At 38.8% G+C, this 19,584-nt stretch overlaps 1 protein-coding gene across 1 annotated transcript in view; it reads left to right on the top strand.

The window, feature by feature from the left end:
- The window catches only part of plcb3 (phospholipase C, beta 3 (phosphatidylinositol-specific)), a 72,412-nt gene that overhangs the window by 32,328 nt on the left and 20,500 nt on the right, over positions 1-19,584 (top strand). The window contains exons 3-8 of the mRNA XM_053492930.1: positions 12,018-12,086; positions 14,964-15,104; positions 15,496-15,575; positions 16,857-16,910; positions 17,156-17,228; positions 19,191-19,291. Coding sequence (XP_053348905.1) covers positions 12,018-12,086; positions 14,964-15,104; positions 15,496-15,575; positions 16,857-16,910; positions 17,156-17,228; positions 19,191-19,291 — 518 coding nt within the window. The remainder of the gene's footprint in view (positions 1-12,017; positions 12,087-14,963; positions 15,105-15,495; positions 15,576-16,856; positions 16,911-17,155; positions 17,229-19,190; positions 19,292-19,584) is intronic.

Below are 19,584 nucleotides of genomic sequence, written 5' to 3'. Positions count from 1 at the left end.
GGGGCGATTCCAAACTTAAATCCTTAAAATTGAGATGCTGTGGCGTGACCTTAAACAAGCTGTTCATGCTTGAAAATCCATTGTGGCTGAATTGAAACAATCCTAAAAAGAAGAGTGGGACACAATTACTCCACAGCAATGTGAAAGACAGTGCCAGTTATCGCAAATGCTTGATTGTAGGAGTTATTGGAATTGGGCGGCAATTAATTTTATTTTTAAAATTTTTTTTACATAGGGCCAGGCAGGTTTAGACAGCTTCATTAAATAATCATCATTAAAAAACTGCATTTTGTATTACCTCGGGTTACCTTTTTGTATAAAAATTATCTGAGTCGTTTAAGTGTGACAAATATGGGGGAAAAATCAAGCAGGGGCAAATACTCTTTCACATCACATTATTCTAGATGATATTTCTTCTGGTTTTTTATTTTTCAATTTTAAGACCTTGAAACTGTCATAACTCGAAACCTTGCCGTTATTCAAAAGCTTACTAAACTGAATTGAGTGAAATTAGTAATTAAATGTAGCCCAATTCCTCATAGCATTAGTTTTCTCACTTAAAAACCAAGCATAGTATTTAAACAACACAAACTAACTAAATACAACACTTTAACATTTACCTTTATATGAAACAAAAAGCTACATTTTTTACACAGCAGCCTGTGTCTCTGTCATCCGACATGATTGTTATTTTGAAACAAACTTAGCAAATAATTCACTCCTGACACGCGGAGTGACAGTGTGGGAATAGTTTAGAGTGTATCACCTGTAGGATTATACAGAAACTGATGTGTAATCCCATCAAAAGCCACTAAAGTCTTGAGCATGTGTTGTCTCATCAGTCTCATCAGTTGTGAGCACATGGCCACGCGCAGCTTCTAACATGCGTGTTTTGAGACTACTTTGCTCTCATGTTTTTTTGAGACTGGTGTAAGTGTGTGCAATGAGTGGGTTTTAAGACTAAATCTAATCAAAAGGATCTGAGACTTTTTTCATGCACAACGTTTGATAATGTAATGGCCTAAAATTGCGATTCAAAAGCTCATGCACTCGGTCCAATTGGACATCGGTCACGGACAAGCTGAAAAACAGCCAGTTCCCAATCTGAATTGGCACACAAAAGTATCATAAACCATAACTAAATCGTTTTTTTTTTCTCCCAATATCTAATATCCATATCTACACACAAACACACACACGTGTACACACTCTTCCTGTCTGTTTTACTTCACTCTGTGTTTTATGTTTAACATCTGTTTTACACCCATTTCTGTTAACTTTGATCCTCATGTGCCCTATTGCTCTTCTCTGACTCACTTCTTGTTTCTTGTCCTTCGCTTACACCACTTTTTGTTTCCATTTGATGCGTCTCTCCATCGTGGACAGCTGGTGCTCTTCAGTGCAGAACAGAAAGGCAACGTTTTTTTATAACGGTTTATCCGTTTTATACAAATGGAGGGATGACAACTTTTCTTTGCTCTATATTCTCTATCTGTCCATCTTTTTCTTTATTGCAAGCGTGGGAAAACTTGCAGGAAATGGTTGGGTAGCTCTGCATCGCAATTTGTCCTGTGCCCTCTTAACCCATAACTAACCCTTAAATCCACCCAGCCTGTTTTTCATACTGATCTGATGAAGAGACCAGATAATGCCGGTCAACCATACACTTTTGCCACTTTCTCTCTTTTTTTTCCTCTCTCTTCCGTATTCTTCCGTATTCTTCCTCTTTCTTTATGTAGAAAACTGCCAGGAAGTAAAAGTGGGGTAAAAGTGACAGATTCAGGGGTGGAACATAATATTTTGACAGGATGTCATTTTTAAAGGGACTAATCTCTGTTATGAGAGGACGTTAAATCATGAGTAAGTGAGCTGAAAAAGACATCGGAAACGTTTTGTGGGAGACATGAATCAGTCAGAAAGTTTGGATGAGGGCTTTGAATTAAAGTTCGAAAGGAAGTGTGTGTGTGTGTGTGTGTGTGTGTGTGTAATTGAAAAGTGAGTGGCTTATGGAAGGAAGTGGGATGAAGTAAAATTGGTGCTGTTCCTAAACCATGTTTAACTTCATCTGTCTTTTTTTAGTTTTAGAAAGATGGAAATGGTGAAAAGATTTAGACTATAGTGTATAGTCAGTGCTTCGTCCCTGTTGGGCCTTTGAGCAAATCCTGAGTTTCACTATAAGAAATACTTGGAACCGCTGTTGTAACTACTGTAAGGTTTATCCTTTATCATGGAATGTATTTAAAAAAAAAGTTATCATATTTTGCTACTCCTTCAGTATTGGCTGTACTCCCTTTTCACTGTGGAAATGTACATTCATTGCTCACTTTAGAAGGAACACCAGCAGATCGACACTCAACCATGTAGACACCAGTCAAAAGCTTCAGTTATCTCTCACGTCAAATATCACAATAGGGGGAAAAAAACACTGCCTGACCCAAAAAATAAAAAGTCACTAAGGTTTCAGTCAGTCACCTTTAACTTAGTTTCTTTCCTGTAATTCCTGTAATACTCCAGGCATATAACGTTGCTGAGCCTAGACCTGACCACCTGTGAAGTAATTCCAGATCATAACACTTAGTGGGCAATATGCATGATGCATGTGCTTCCCTTCTTCTCGTATCCTGATACGTCCATCGCTCTTAGGTACAGTAGGTTACATCTGGACTTGTACGACAACATGACATTTTTTCAGTTTCTCTAAAAAATTTTTTTTTTTTGAAAAAAAAAAAAAAAAAGATTTTTAAATCTTTATGCTACCTAACAAATTGAAGACTTGTTTTCTGATTAATTTCCTAACAAGTTTTCTCACGGCCACACAGAAATGTTTGTTTCCAATCCTGTAAGTTCTCGTCACATTTGTGTGGAAATGCTGTTACTTTCACTATTAAACATAGCTGTTGATTTTATTTGACCATGCAGCTTTACCAAGTGTTTAAGTGATCATCATTCATAATCATATTCTGATCAAGTTTATTCCCCAAAGTTCAGCAGTATCCTTCCAGGTTTTGATTTTGTTGAAGGGTTCTTAACCCAGTTCCAATAATTTCAAATCTCCTTAGTTGTTTACTTTGCTTGGTGCAGTATAGTAATTCGACCCTCATGAAATAACTTTTTCTTTTTGCCAGGCAGTGTACAAGTCTATTGAATTATGGGTTCCAAATGGGCTGCTTTGAGTATTTCAGAACCTGATCAAATTCTCGACTAAGCAGCAGGTCCAAGGAGAAGGGTCAGACGGATAGTACAGTAGTAGCTCTGTGGTTTAAGGTTCTGTGTCACTGATCAGAAGGTCAGCGGTTCAAGCCACAGCTCCACCAAGTTGCCACTGTTTGGCCCTTTAAACCCTATCTGCTCTGGGGGTACCATACCATGGCTGACCCTGCGCTCTCAGCCCAACTTGATGAGATTTGTAAATACAAGTATTTTACTGTGCAATAATGTATATCTGACACATAAATCAGGTAGCTCAGTAGTAAAGGCATTGGACTACAGAAGGTCACAGGTTCCAATCCCACGATCACCATCTCGTCCCTGTTGGGCCTTTGAGCAAAAGTTAGTCGCTCTGCATAACGGCGTTTGCCAAATGCCTAAATGTAAGTTAATCCCTAACATAACTTACAGTATCTCAAATTATCAAATGAGCAAAAAAAAAAAAAAAACGTCAGGATGCACAATTTGCTTGTCTACAAGAATACATTAAGTTCCACAAGAATCTGAGGCTTTACCGAAACTGGACAGTTAAAAACCCTGTAGCTAGTTCTCTCTTATCGCACACAAGCCCGCAGACAGAGAGGATGAGGGCTAATGCATGCTTCCTCTGAGTAGCTGGGGTTTTTTCTCCTCAGTTTGCCACCATGTTTAATTTTTGTGGTTAGATGCGGATGAAGTGAAGTCCTGTGTAAGGACCTTAAGTTCCATTAAGCAAAATTAAAATCCCAAAAGTGAATCTGTGTTAAGAGGGTTTTTTAGTTTTTTTTTTTAGTTTTTTTTTTTTTATAAATACGAGGCTGTTAGAATGTACTTGTTAAGGTTAATGTGTAGCTTGTTGAGTTAAGCAGAGGTGCATGACAAGGAATTGTGTAAGAGACCCTTTTTTTTTCTTTTTTCTTCCAAAAAGTCAGTATGGTTAAAGGGATGAACCAGACAATTAATATTTATTAGCCTGCAAAGTCCTTCTGAATTCACTCTCTGAAGCCAACCGTTGTGTACTCAAATACAGGAAATGTGTTTTTTGGCTTGATAATGTGAACATTTCCTCTCTGGTCTCTCTCCCGCACTTTTCTCTTCCCCAGAAGTGGACTTTCATTCCTGACATTAAATTCCTCTTTTTTTTTTTTTTCTTTAATTTAAAGGCACATGAACACACACACACACACACACACACACACACACACACACACACACACAGGTCCTGCTAATTAGAATTAAAGTTATAGTTTGACTTAATACTTGACTCTGGGTCAATACAGTCAAGTAGCTAAGATTCATATGTCTGTATGAAGTGTGCACTTGGGTGGTTGGTCCAGGGCGATATTTTCCTGAAATGAGTGAAAATATGAATGATGAGTGTCTTGAACAAGCTAACTCAAAATAACTGGATTATCAACACAGCCACAAGTGTATGCATGTATAGTTTGTCTGTGACAATGTATGTCTGTGAGGACGAAACCAAAACTGGTTTAATAATAATATAGCGATACTAAGATATTTATAGAGATAGTTAATGCAGAATCCTGGAAGGAAGAAAAGATGGGAAGTGAAGGAGGGACGATGGGCGTTTTCCGCTCCTCGAGCCTTTCTATCTCTTCTTTTGCTCTTATGTTTTCTCATCTTCACTCATTAGCTACACACTTCCTGTCATCCCCTCCCTCTCATCTGCAAACTAAATCTGGGTCTAATTCTCTCTCTCACACACACACACAAATACACCCAACCCTTAGCTTTTGTTTCTGCTTCACAGGATAAACTTCTCCCCTACTCTCTTTTAAATCCCTCTCCCTCTCTTATCGTTTTGTTTTCCTTATTTTTTCCTGTTAATTGCCTTGACATCCTAATTAACAATACTAGATAGAAGCAGATTGCAAACTGGGCTGTTTAAATGAATGAATACTTTTCTTGCGCTTATTCCTACCGGTAAACACATGATGTGATGTTAAACTGATCTCAAATAATAACTAATGTACATGCTTTCACACAACTTCACACAAAAGCGTCAGGGTCCATCAAAGTTTTCATTCATTTTTCATCAGCAAGTGTTTTATCCTAAGACACTGAAAGGATTTTCTGAATGTGATTTTCACAGGGCACACACACACACACACACACACACACACACACACACACACACACACACACACATATATATGCACAGTCTTATTTACAACTAGAGACCCTGTCCACCTACTGGCATGCCTTTGGATGTTGGAAGGAAATTGATGCTAATACAGAGGGAGCATAAGACATCTAGGGAACTAGAAGAAAACCAGAGACCCTGGAGCTGAGAGTAAGCCTCACACCCATTTGTGATTATACAGTAGTTGAGGGCAATCTCATGTAAAAGTCAGCCTTAACATGAGGCAAAGTAATTGGTTTGTCGAAAGCCATACTGATGCAGTCTAGGCAACTATGTCTGCTTATATTAACTACACTTTTACTTGTAAATTAAACGTTAAAGTTCAATGCTTAGCGTCAAACAACAAAAATGATGAGAACTGTGAAAAAGTGAGGAAATGAAAGAGAAAGGAAAGTAAAGAGTAAAGAAAAAATGTCAGCAAAAATCACATAATACCAGTTTATCCAAAATCATTTATTCCAAAAAAGCATTTCAACCTGTCTTTTCTTATCTAATTTTGTCCATTTAATGGCACATCCATAACGCTCGTAAAAAAAGCTGCAAATTTTTAGAATGTAAATGATTAGATGGATTTTGAGGATATGTTTGTACCTGAAGAGATTACATTAATTGTCATGCAAATTAGGTCACTGATACTAAGCATGTCCGTTCTCTGAGGCATCAGGCTTTCCAGTATGACACCGTAAGCCTCATCCATGGCACTAAAACTGCCGCAGTTTTTCGTTTTTTTTCTCTAAAGAAAACCTAAGGGACATTAAAGATGAGAAATGAGAAGAAAAAAAATATTCCCGGGGCCAAAATGTGGACAGATGAAGTGAACAGCGGTGATCAGTAAGCATACACCAGTAAAGTGGAGAAGGGATCATGTGCACTTGTGCCCATGGGGACCAAAATCCACCATGTGAGACTTCAGTTTGTTTTAAGAGAGATGATTTCAGCACCGTTCCAGTCCATCATTGTGTCTTTGTCTGTTCAGAGAAACTAACTGTATGGACTGTGTATAACAAAGAGTACTGGGTACTGTATGAGGGGGACGATGTGCTGGAGGACAGATCCTTTCTCTCAGGAGTATAACATGTCCACCATGCCACCAAACACACACACACACACACACAGACAGACAGACAGACAGAGAGAGAGAGAGAGAGTGAGCGTATAAGTTTCACCAAACAAATAGAACAATGCTCACCTCACAGGGTGTTAAGCAAATCCTTCCTGGTGTCCTGTCCTGTCTGAGAAATGTCAAAACAACTCCTATAAAGGTCTATAGGAAATGATTTATCACTGATACCAAATTTAGAAGAGCAGTGATCTGTGTGTGTGTGTGTATATTTAGTTTAATAAGAAAATGTTATACATGAATAATTAATGTCTATCCTCCTTTTCCTTGATGAAAGGGTCAATTGGCCTGTATGTTTAGCAACCAGGTTTATGTGAGATCTTTAAAATCTGCTGTTGAACATGAAAATATTAAGAACGTTAGATTAGTAGTGGAACACTGAAATGGTCCTACTCGCAGCAGGATTCACAATTTAATTCTCACAGCAAGCCCTGGACAAAAAGTACAGTCAGAGTCTCACGGGTAGAGGTCAGAGGTCAGAGATGAGCCTCGGGTTCCTAGAAGGAGGACATAACATTTGTCATTTCGGTTATTTTGAGCATAGTACAACTCTAACACACCACACACTTATTTTGACCATATGTCCCCACACACGCACACACGCACATACGCACACACACTGGGATGCCGCAAACAACTTTTTTTTTATTTTATGCATGTCTTATAGCAGACTGGAGTTTCTCGTACTACGATTTCATGAACCTCTCACCGTTCCTGTTCCTCCGTGTCCACTCCCCCGTGCCACACTGAGCCAAAACAAGACTAAGAAAACCGGTTTGACTTCAGGAGCAGGAATTTCAGCACTTATCTTACAAAAGCACCTGTTTCATGTACTAACGTAGCAGTTGGCAGTTTCATGTCAGTGTAATAATTCTTAAATTAATGTCAATGAAAAATTATGCACAGTTGTTGCCCTTATGGTGGAAAGTGTGTTTTTTTTTTTATGTAAATGCAGTTCAAGCTTACAATTTACAGTCTCTGTTCTTTCAGCTGTTCTGCAGTGTGTGAGAACGCTCTGTAATAAATAGACTAGCAGATTGTTTGACTTCACGTCAAGGCGGTGTTCGTGATGGAAGAATACACAGTGTGTGTGTGTGTTTGGAGTGGTTGTGCCCTTGTGAAGCGGCTCAATGTAAAGGAAACCGCATTGCGCTCTGAGAAGAAACATGCCATGGGAAAGAGAGGAACAAAAAAACACACCCATTTGTGTGTTTATCAGAAAGCGAGTAAGAAAGAGAGAGAGAGACCTGTACTTGTGCTTTTATGTGTTGTAAGTAGCTGACTTGTATTTAATAGCTTTCCTGTGAAGTTTCAGGAGACAAGAAGTCAAAAAGACAGACGCTTTAACGTGCACACACACGCAGGATTGCTCAGCTTATGAAAAGTCTCAGGGAGATATGCGACAAGTCCAGACTCCCAAAAGCACTTGCGCAACAATAGATTTGTACTGTCATGAGTGGCATCAGTTAAACAGCTTGATTTTTAGATTTGTTTTGTTTCCTTCTGACATGTGTTTTCGCAATGGGTCTGGAGCATATCTCAGGGAACGTAGGGCACAGAGTGCCAATCCAATGCTTTGGTGCAAGGCCACAGTACTAACTAACCACCACACCAACCACTAAGCCACCATGCCGCCAGCTTGTAAATAATTTTGCTTCATGACCCATATCAGTTTAAAAGAAAACGTAAAAACAGCATTATTTTAAGCAAAATGTCAGGCAGCAAGTTCTTACTTTCTGGTGAAGCTAATATGATTTAAGATTTCAAAATGCAAGCACAGGAAAAGAATACTTGGTGAAATCTCTGGATTTTTGTTTTGGTAATGTTGACTCTAATGGTAGAATTACCTTAATTATAAGCTTTCAGCTTTTGACCTCAACAAACATGTTACTGTTAGTTTTGAATTTTGTGTGTGTGTCTGTGAGGCTTGACAAGAGTGACCTCATCGCCTCATGGGACTCATGTCCTGGTATGAGGACATAATTTTCCTCCCAGCTATGTTGTGTGTATATCCGTGTAAGATCCTTATATGAGGGCGGCTAGGTTTTACTCTTTTACCAAGCAATTCTTAATTAAAGACGTTGAGAAGCCTGGATAAAGTGGGAGGGTTGCGTCAGGACTTGCATCCAGCGTAAAACCTGTTCAATGCAGGTTTTTGGAAGAAAGAAAAATTAAATGTCTGGATTGGATGGTTCGCTGTAGCAACCCATCAACAGGAGCAGCCGAAAGAACAACAACATTATTGAGTCAAATATTTATCGATTACAAAAAATACACGGCACACGCTAGTAGAGGTCGGGTCTTGACAACATGACGATGCTTGGCCTATTAGTAGTCCATGACTTCAGGTCACCGGTGTAACGGATGTTACATTGCTTAAGACTTAACATCTGGCAACCTACAGGCATACACACTCCATGCAAATATTAAAAATCAGCAGATTTAACTGTTAAATTCATTAGAAGTAGAAATAGTTCTGATCAGGAATTAACTCTGTAATTGTCAGCATTTTCTAGTATGGATTATATTATACAGTATGATGACAATGACCATTGCAAAGAAAGAAATAACCCAAAAAATGTATATAGCACAATTTCCATTTCAGCCAATCCAGGACTTTTGACTGTGCATAATAAGAGAACACAGTCATGTGGGTAAAAATTACGTTTAATTCTCTATATAATTCCCTGCTGCACTAATGCACTCATTACAGCCTTTCGCTAGTGCTTGGGTACCATCAATATGAGGTCAGGTATAAAACACTGGCCTCCCAGGAACTTCTTTAATGGCCCAAACATGTGAAAATAGCTTGAAGCCAGGTCAGGACAGTATGGGGTATGTGGCAATAACTCCCAGCCGATTTCCTGTAATGTGCAAGTAATGTTTGTGAATGATGATGTGTACAGTTCCTACAGTGAGACACGTCATCTCCGCAAGTTGGCGACAAGGTATCCATCCATTTTCAAGGATCAGGCATACCACGCGGCTAAGAGTCTTATCACCACACCATGCTTTCTTTTTACACCTTTATTCAAGTGAAAATGTATCAGTCCTGGTTAGAATTGGGCTACGGAAAAGTAGGTGATGGTATGACGAGATAAACAAGCACGTGGATTGTTTTTTTTATTCATTTACCCACAAGTTACAACAGATGCAAAGATGACAGTGGTCCCCGTTCACATCTTCACGCATGTCTGAACATGTTGGCTGATACCGCTTAAAGCTCTTCAACTGTGATGCTGGAGGTGGGCTACTTTTCCATGGCCCATCATGTATAAACAGTTCATTTTGAGTCAGATTAATGTAGATTGGACAAAAATATATATATTCAAATAAAATAGACCATAATCCTAAATAGATATGGGAAACACCAGACATCACCAATATCATGATACCTACAGTACAGTAGATGCAATGCTGATTCGATTTGTGTTGTGATTCTTTACGTCTTAGGATTTTAGAAGTATACCAGTTTGAATTTTTGTGATTTTTGTTTCAATTAAAAAAATAATAAAAATGTTGAAATATAAGTTTCAACGCCTTGGTTGCAAAGCTATTTAAATTATAAATTGATGAATTCCAAATGGTCCTGTGCTCCGCTGAAGGTTTTGAAATGTTTATGGACATAGCAGTAAATCTTTGCCAAAAGTCCTCAAGATGAACTCGCATTCTTGTTGTTGAGTGTTGTGTTCAGCTCAGTGTTTTCACAATAGCCATTTGGAGATATCGTTACACACTCTGTGTCATTACTGACTCGAGCACTCATGCTGATTGTTTCTTTAAGCTCTAAATGGGAAATAATTACACATCATGCAATGACCAGAGAAAACTCGTCTGAATCACACTGCGAATTGCAAATGACGTCACTTTTATATAAAACGGTGTGGTTTTATATAAAAGTGATGGACTTCCAGATCATACTTGGATTGCGAACTCATTTTCAATCTTAATTAGATTATTTCAAAATTAAATTAGATTTCTAATGAGACATTGTAGGTAGGGCTGTAAGAGTAGGAGTGTTTTCCTTAATGGATCTACATCTGTTTCAGTGCTGGCCTCATGTAAAGGTGTATACTGGCACTACTGGACACTGTATGCCCTCATGAACCTCATATCCATGCAAAATGAGGACTTTGAGCCCACAAATGTGCAACAGCAACAAGTATTGACTAACTCAATATTTAAAAAAAACAAAGAAATCTATACCAAAATAAAAATCATTAGTGTTACCACAATACAGTGGGTGTGCCATGTCAAATAAAACTGTAGCAGGCCTTTATGTTTTTATGTGTTTGTCTTATACTATTTGTTTTGTGGTGTCTTCTGTCTCTGGTTAAACACTTGTGTGTACTTATCAATGCTAGTTTATCATGAGCTTTTTATTTTATTTATTCATCATACATTCGAGCTTGTCAGCAGATACGTCACGTTTCTCACTGTAATACTCATCCTAAGGAGAAACTTGTGTACGCGCAAGTGTGTGTCCATGGGATTGGAACACTTCCCTAGAGGACTCCTACTAGTAACTTCTAACCCGTCACACACTCTCCAGGGAGCAGTCAGCTTAACAACTTCATCATTACAGAAAAAAACATGAGAATGTGAGCTATGCTGCCAAATAAAAGAAAAAAAGAAAAGCCCACAGAATAATGCATTGACCAGACAAAGAGGAGAGCATTTTGCTGAAGAGATGAAGAGGTCAAGAGAGAAAGTATGATACAAAGGCAGGAAGGATGAAAGAGTAAAAGAGCAAGGCTTGTAAAACAGAGCAGTCGAGACGGAGAGTATTCTGCTTTGTTTACCATGCCTGTTTATGAGCTGCTTTGTGTACAGAGCGTTGCTCTCTCTCTCTCTCTCTCTCTCTCTCTCACTCTCTCTCTCTCTACCATAATGTCATTGGGCTGAAATCTGCATTATCAAGTAACCTGTGACATAACCTTGTGTATTTGAGGTCATATTGTAGCGTGTCCTGTAATTATCAGTCAGTGTTTGGCGAGTCTCTCTGTATGCCCGAGTCGCGCATTTACGTCTGGATGTGATCTCGTTCCAGTGTGGGACTGCTGAGAACTAAAAGCTCGGGCTCATGCACCACACAAAATGACCTCGTCATGAGTCTGTTGTTAAAATCATCAGAGAAAAAAAAAGTTTTTCAAACCTCTGTGACTGATCTGTGACAGTCTCTTCAGGTCTCATGCTGTCACTGCGAAATCAGGCTTAATATCTGGTCAGTCATCGCTCATTAATACAAATTTCACGTTTGAGATTTCTTCCCAAATTAACTTTTCCCCTGCTACAAGTCCTCATTAGATCCTGTGACAAAAATCTCATCTTTACTTTTGCAATGAAGAACTTTGCAGTTCATATTTAAATAAGGATTATTTCACTTCACTTGGGCTCGGGGTTTTAACTAAAACTCGATTTTAAAGCTTTATGGTTCGCCGTCTCTCATGTCTTGTTTTTCAGGAGCGGGACGATTTCAGAACTGCAAATGGTTCGAAAGTATGCTCATGCAGTTGTTTATAATGCTCTATTTTCATTTGTCCTCAGGAGACGGATATTGTGGACATCAGCCATATCAGAGACACCAGATATGGGAAGTTTGCCAAGATACCAAAGGTAGTGTGTGTGTGTGTGTGTGTGTGTAAGAGAGTGTGTGTGTGTTTGTGTGTGTGTGTGTGTGTAAGAGAGAGAGTGTGTGTGTAAGAGAGTGTGTTTTTGCATTAACTGTTTTATATCTTTAATTGTGTGTGTGTGTGTGTGTAAGAGAAAGTGTGTGTGTGTGTGTGTGTAAGAGAGAGAGTGTGTGTGTAAGAGAGTGTGTTTTTGCATTACCTGTTTTATATCTTTATTTGTGTGTGTGTGTGTGTGTGTGTGTGTGTGTGTTTGAGAGAGAGAGAGAGAGAGAGAGAGAAAGACGTTTTTAATCCCTCACTGTGAGCTGTGCTGTGCTATTTCAGGTCTGAACCTCAATAAATATGAGGCATATTTGCAAAACACTTTAGCATAAGATTTCTGGATGTAATAGTTCACAGAGTCTTCATTCTTAGGTTGTTTGTCTTGCAGAGCTCGATACTGTGCTCTCAGAAAGGTTGGTTGGCATTCTGGATGATGTGCTTACGTTTGCAAGTTGGGACCTCCCTGTCTGACCCACAAAGCCCTGAACCATGTTTCACAGCCATACAGTTAGGGAGAACCGTCTCTACCCCATCAACTCTGCCAACTCTTTAGTTCATGTCACCCACATTTTAACCATTTATTGGCCTGCCTTTATCTTTGGGTATGGCATGCATTCATCATGGCGATGTTTTATCAACCTTCTGCATCATCCCAGATTTAGTTCTGTCCATAGTTGTATTTATTATTTGAACAAGCTCTTGTATTGATGTCGGGAGTGTCTAACTACAGTACATAGTGAAGTATTCCCCAGAACATCCCAAAGAATTTTAATGGAGTTAAGGTTAGGACGCTGTGCGGGACAATTTATGTGAAAATGATTCCTCATACCACCAAAATCACTCTTTTTCACAATTTGAGTCCTGAAATATGTCTGTGCCATCAGGGGGAAAACCCACGGTGGTATAGTGGTTAGCACTGTCGCCCTGCGCATCCAGGCTTTGGGTTCGATTCCCGGCCAGGTTCGATTCCCACCTCTGCGTGCATGCAGTTCTCCGGGTTCCAAAGACATGCAAGTTGGGTTAGTTGGCGTTTCCAAATTGCCCATAGTGTGTGGGAGTTTGTATGTGTGTGTGCCATGTAATGTTGTATACATGTCCAGGTTCTATACAGGTTAAGCGGTATAGATAGTGAGATAATGTTGCTGAGCCTCATTTTGTTTTATTTTACAAAAGACTGCTTACAGAGGCTTCTACAGTGGACCCCATGCACGATGATGGGTGGATCTTTTCATGTGCTTCGCTTGTTATTTTGTCTCACCCATCACACTGGAATAGCGTCGATCTGTTTTTAAAAATGTAAATTTCCTTAGTTGTTGTCTTTGCTTATAGGGCAGGCCAATAATTGAAATGAAACACAGTAACATCTTTTTCTTGACCCCAGGATGCATCTTCTGACATGATTAAATAATAAGAAGCTACTCAGTAAAGGCAGTAATTACTCCTCTTATATCAAGGGTTACATCTGATATTCAAAGATGGGGTAATCTCCCCCTTTCATTAATTGGTAAGATTAATGTTGTTAAAATGAATATTTTACCAAAATTTTTATTTTTGTTTCAGTCGATTCCCTTATTTTTGCCAAAACATTTTTTTGTCTCACTGGACAAGATTATTGGTTCTTTCATTTGGGGAGGGAAGCCACCTAAGGTTCGTAAAACTTTACTGCAGAAATGCAAGTTCAGTGGATCTCCTCTATTCCTCTTTACCCATAAAACCCTCTCTGTATACTGATAATCAGGTGGTGCTTAACACACTCAGGATCTGGTTTCAGTTTAGAAGGGCATCTTCCTCGGGTCCTCTAAACAACAACCATATGTTTCCCCCATCACTCTTGGACTCGACATTCTCAGTGTGGAGTGACAAGGGGGAACTGGGAATTCAAATACATGCGGAGTCCTGGGAACAGGCTATAGCGAGGGTACGGTCTTCCACCTCTTGTGCTCGTCTTGGACTTATTTAATTTAAGGTTATACACAGGGCACATTTCTCCAAGTCTGGACTTTCTGAAATGTATCCGGATGTGAAAAAACAAATGTGATAAATGTCATGGCTCTCCCTGTCACCTTAACCACATGTTTTTTTCTGTGTCCTGAGCTAGAAGATTTCTGGACAGGTTAATTTGCTATTATGTCAACTGTTCTTGGGGTAACTCTTCAACCTTGTCCTCTGATTGCTATATTTGTGATTCCTGATCGCTCACTGACACTTAATTCTACACAATAGCTTTCACATCCTCATTAGCGAGATGTTTATTATTGTTGCACTGTAGTGTTTTTGTTTAGTTGTTTTTTTTTAAGAAGATATTTATTTAGAAAAAAAAAGAAAGGTTAATTGTATGTCTGTAACTGCATGTACTGTATTGTTTTCCTTTTTTTAATAAAAATATTTGCAAAAAAATAGTAAAGGCAGTAATTATCCAATCAGAGGCTATTAAGTGTTTGCTAATTGAAATGACATGTTATAAGAGTGGGATTTTGGTCATTACATTATGCAGGCAAATGTGCAGAAGAGTAACCGTCTTAGTATAAGTCAGAGAGATCCAATAACTTGAGAATTGGCCATAAACAGGTCACACACACAAGCATGCACATTTGTACCTACTCAGTGGCCTTCTACTCTTATCATTGCTCCAGCGTTTGCTCAGAGGAAGCCACGTAGACTGCAGTGTAATGACATGCAGGAAGTGTGGAGTGTCTCATGCACCCAGAGATGTAGAGTGTCCAATTCACTGAGATCCAGAAACTAACTTTGTGTGTGTGTGTGTGTGTGTGTGTGTGTGTGTGTGTGTGTGTGTGTGTGTGTGTGTGTGTGTGTGAAGGACTCAAAAATATGTGATCGTCTGGGCTTGGTCAAAGGAGAGATCCGCGAGAACCTTATGCCAGTAACAATTGTCTATGGCAACGACCTGGTCAACATCACCTTTCTCAACTTCCTGGCTATTGAGGAGGGGACTGCCAAGGTAACCATAGCAACCAAGCTCTAAATGCCCCCTCTTGACGATGGCTGTCTACTGCTTTTCTCTCCTATCTGTCTCTCTGGCACTGTATCAGCTAGAAAAAAATCCGTTAGTAAAAAATTTAAAGCCTTTTTTCATACCCAAGGACAGTGGACAGTAGACAAAACACAAGACAATTACGGCTGCAGCAGAAACAATGGTGTTTGTAAAATGATACAAAATGCATCAAGAAAAAAAAAAGCAGATAAATTATAATAGAAATAAATTCCAGTGAGGCATATTTTAATGGTGTATCCCTAACATCTGTTTATTCTGTTTGCTCATTATGTGTGTGTGTGTGTGTGTGTGTGTGTGTGTGTGTGTGTGTGTGTGTGTGTGTTTACTGTATCTCCAGGTGTGGACAGAAGAGCTGTTAAAACTTGCCACAAACTTACTGTCCCTAAATGCCTCACGTAGCACCTTCTTACGCAAGGCGTGAGTATTTTGTGTGTGTGTGCAAGTGTACAGTATGTCTCTGTGTATTTGTCTCAGTGTGTGTACAGTATGTCTGTGTATTTGTCTCAGTGTGTGTACAGCATGTGTCTGTGTGTTTGTCTCAGTGTGTGCATCTGTGTTTTTGCATGTATGTAGGGGTGTATGAATGCATCGATTTAAAGGTATTTTATATTTATGAAATGAATACAAAAATCCAATAATTATTATTGGTATAATTGTTTTAGGTTACAAATTGATTATAACAAACTAGAAGAGATAGCCAGCACTGGGTAAAAACAATACAGCGACACACTGAGCAGTTAGATTCATTCAAAATAGCTAAATAGCAAAATCTGGATATATATAAAATACACATGCACCTTATTTATTTATTTATTTATTTGAACATCCTCCTATGGATGCAGTGAGAGAGAACGTGAAGTTTATTGGTGTGAGTGAGAGAAGGGGACGTAGAGGATAGGGGTAGATGGGGGCAGATGATTTGCCGTGGCGACCCCTGAAAGGGAACAGCAGAAAGACAAAAAAGATTTAAACATCCTCCATGCCAAAGAGTAATACTGTAGCTAGTATTAATAAATCCTTATATGTGTAAGTATACTGAAATGCAGCTGTTATAAACCTTTTTTTTATAATTCAGACGTTCTGAATTTTCTGGTGGGGAAATTAATCTACATGTAAATATGATCATTCTAATGGCACATTAAGGCAGTATTCCCTCATTGGGTGTCTGTAACTATGTTCACATTACAAGCCACAATTCTCCATAAAAAATTTTTGTTCAGACCTGATTTGCATGTCGTGAAGGTTCACATTCATAATTACAAGCAACTTTTACCTGACCCTAATGCAAAAGCGTCTGTTCTCAGAAACAGCACTCATGCACGCACAGATTCGCCTTTGCACGTGGCGTCTGGGTTGAAACACATCTTATTTGTGCGACCACTTCTTCATTTCAAACAATGAATGTGATTTTAGCAACAATAATATTTGTATTTGTTGATGTCCAGAAGAAGAAAGTAGGCCAGACACACCGCTTTAGCTGTTTTAGCAGCTATTGCTAGCGCTGCTTTAAAATCTTCGCACTGCTGATGCTGAGGTTAAGTCACTTTAGGCTAGTAATGTAAACATAGCCTCTATTGTAGTTCTTTTCATTTTTAATCATTCAATGATAAGATAGTTGCTATAAAACATTACAATGGTTTACAATTGCCATTCCTTAATTGATTGATTGATTGATTGATTGTTTCTTTCCCAACACAGATGGACCAAGCTAACACTTCATGTCAACCAAGATGGGAGAATCCCACTAAAGCAGTAAGTGTGATTCTCTCTCTCTCTCTCTCACACACACACATACACACACACACACACACACACACACATACACAGGTGCACAGCAGTATTAATCTCACCACATCTTGTTTCATAAATTCCTTCCCCTGTTAGCTTTTGTTTTCAGTTCTGCTGAATGAAACCTAATAACACATGGCTCTCAAAACAAAGTGTATGCAAATCAGATGAACTGATTTTATATCGACACTCTCCGCTCTCTTTCTCAGTATTATAAAGATGTTCTCTGACAAGAAGCGAGTGGAGACAGCGCTGGAGCAGTGCGACCTCATAGTTAACAAGGTATTCCCTCATCAATCACTCATTTATCCCTGCAATTGGGGTTCATGTATTGTCCCTCTTTCCTTATAGCCCGTACACTGTATAGCTTCTTCCTTTGGGGTGTGCGTATGTGAATGCATGGGTCTGGTCGTTGTGGTCGATTTTAGTATGCTTCTTTAAACAAGCAATGCTTTGTGAATATATACATCCAAGTAACTCTCACATGGCCCAAGGTTCTATGTCGGCAGAACAGTAGGTTCAGGAGCAGTAGAGGTTGTGTCCTATTATGCGTAAAACAAAACTAAAACATTAAACTGGAAATATGATAATGAAATGCAAAATCAACGGACTACATAATGTCTTTTTAACATCTATATGCACAGATTTTTTTTTATTTTCTGTACTTTGTAAATGTTTGTTTTTAGTGTCTTCAAAAACGTTATCATCTGCACTGAAAGCCAAATAAGAGAAAAACCTTAGATCTTATAAATATCCATATATGTCTGGACACAGCCTCGGTGTCACTTGCCAAACTTGTTTAATACATAAACAGTGATCTCTGACCAGCATGCAGTTCATCTCAAGGTCAATAAGAAATTAAACACTTTGACAAACATTTACAACCAGGATTCTAGGATGAAGAGTGAAATACAAGGTGAGAAAGAAATCATGATGCGTTTTTTACTAATATGTGATGTAGTTCCACCATTGTTTGCGCTGTCAGCTTGCATTATCAGGGTTAGTTGTACGAATCCCACCTCTGTGCTGTGTGCAGGGAGTGTAAATGTTCTCTCCATGCTCGGTGGGTTTCTTTTGAGAACTTTAGAGAACTAGATTTCCTTTTACGATTCAAAGACCTAAGTCTTAGTCTAAGTGGTGTAGACGATGGATGGATGATGCAAATGTGAGCGTGCAGAAACAAAATGTTGACTGAAATTTGTTTGTTACATTCTCCACTTGTGGGGGGGGGGGGGGGAGCATTTTTTGTAATCTTGTATCAAGGTGATTAAAACTGATAAACTGTTCACAAATCTTCACATTATGAACTGGGACAATAAAATGAACAACAAATGAAGGTGGTTGTTTCAGCTGGCTGTTGGATACTGCACGCCATTATGTTGTATCACGCTGCCCTCAGCTGGTGCGAATCAGAACTGCACTGAGTATGATGAAATTATAGGGCAGGAGTTTCAAAACATATCCTGTAAGGCCTCATTTGTTTCTTGTTTCATCGGCCTGTTTTTGTCTGACGGTTTTCTTCTGCTTGGTTGAAATGAAAAACTTTCTGCCACACAGATCAGAAACTTCTGTTGTAGGTAATCGTATCAAGCAGAGTCACAAATGCCGCTCTTTGTGTAGTCTTCAGGTGTTCACTTTACGACTTCGGAAAGTGATTAAAATGTTAATTATATAATGAAGTTGCATCACTTTTTGTAAATTACGAAATAAAAAGGGCGAGAGCTGCCAAGGGTGGAGGCTGCTGCTCAATACTTCTAAACAGCTGACGAAGCAAGTCAGAATGTTGCTACACTGAAGTCATAAAATAGGTGGAGGAACTAAGTTTAATCTGGGTATTCTGGCTGCTCTGGTACTAGTCAGTAACAGAAAGTACAATGTGATGATCTTTCATTTGCATTCTAATTGTTTAAATTAAATTTAAACTGTATGTTTCAGTCTAATGTGATGTATGTGATGTTTAGTGTGAGAATGTTAATCCCATCATTTGAAAAAAGCGTTTAAGAACTATTCAATTTTTCAAGGGGTGTTCAAGTCAACCTGAGATGTTCAAGTCAACCTTTGGATTGTACAGAATAACAGAACATGTTTATGAGAGTAAAAACCTTCTTGTGCTGGCAAGATCTTTTCCAATTAATTGGATCTCCTCCAATTAACCTTAAGTGCAAAGGCAGTAGCTTGCTTGTGTTGAAAAATATTTTCAAAGGTTTGAGAAGTTAACATGGTGCATGTCCATGTCTCTCTCAGGCAGAAGGGATCAAGCTGAAGGACTTCACCTGGGAAAAGTTCCAGAGCTTCTTAAACAAACTCTGCCTGAGGTCTGAGATCGACCGCATCTTTGTGGAACTGTGAGTGATGGGCAGAGGATGAGAATGTTCCTGGTTTGATCATTCTGATGATACTACTCATTTATTTCAAGATTAAATGCTGAAGTTAAATAATAAATTTAATTAATTATTTAAAGTGATGTTTGATGCATTTCTTGCACAGACAATAAGGCAATAAGGATTTGCAACTGCTGTTGCAAAATGATCAGTGACAGTAAAGTTTTTATTTGTCACATATACAAGACAGCATAATGAAATTCCTTCTTCGCATATCCCAGCATAACTGGGGACAGAGCGCAGGGTCAGCCATGATA

The sequence above is a fragment of the Clarias gariepinus genome, chromosome 1 (assembly GCF_024256425.1).
Source record: "Clarias gariepinus isolate MV-2021 ecotype Netherlands chromosome 1, CGAR_prim_01v2, whole genome shotgun sequence".
NCBI classification, from domain to species: domain Eukaryota; kingdom Metazoa; phylum Chordata; class Actinopteri; order Siluriformes; family Clariidae; genus Clarias; species Clarias gariepinus.
The sequence above is the reverse complement of the archived record's forward strand: the minus strand, read 5'-3'. Positions and strand labels throughout refer to the sequence as shown.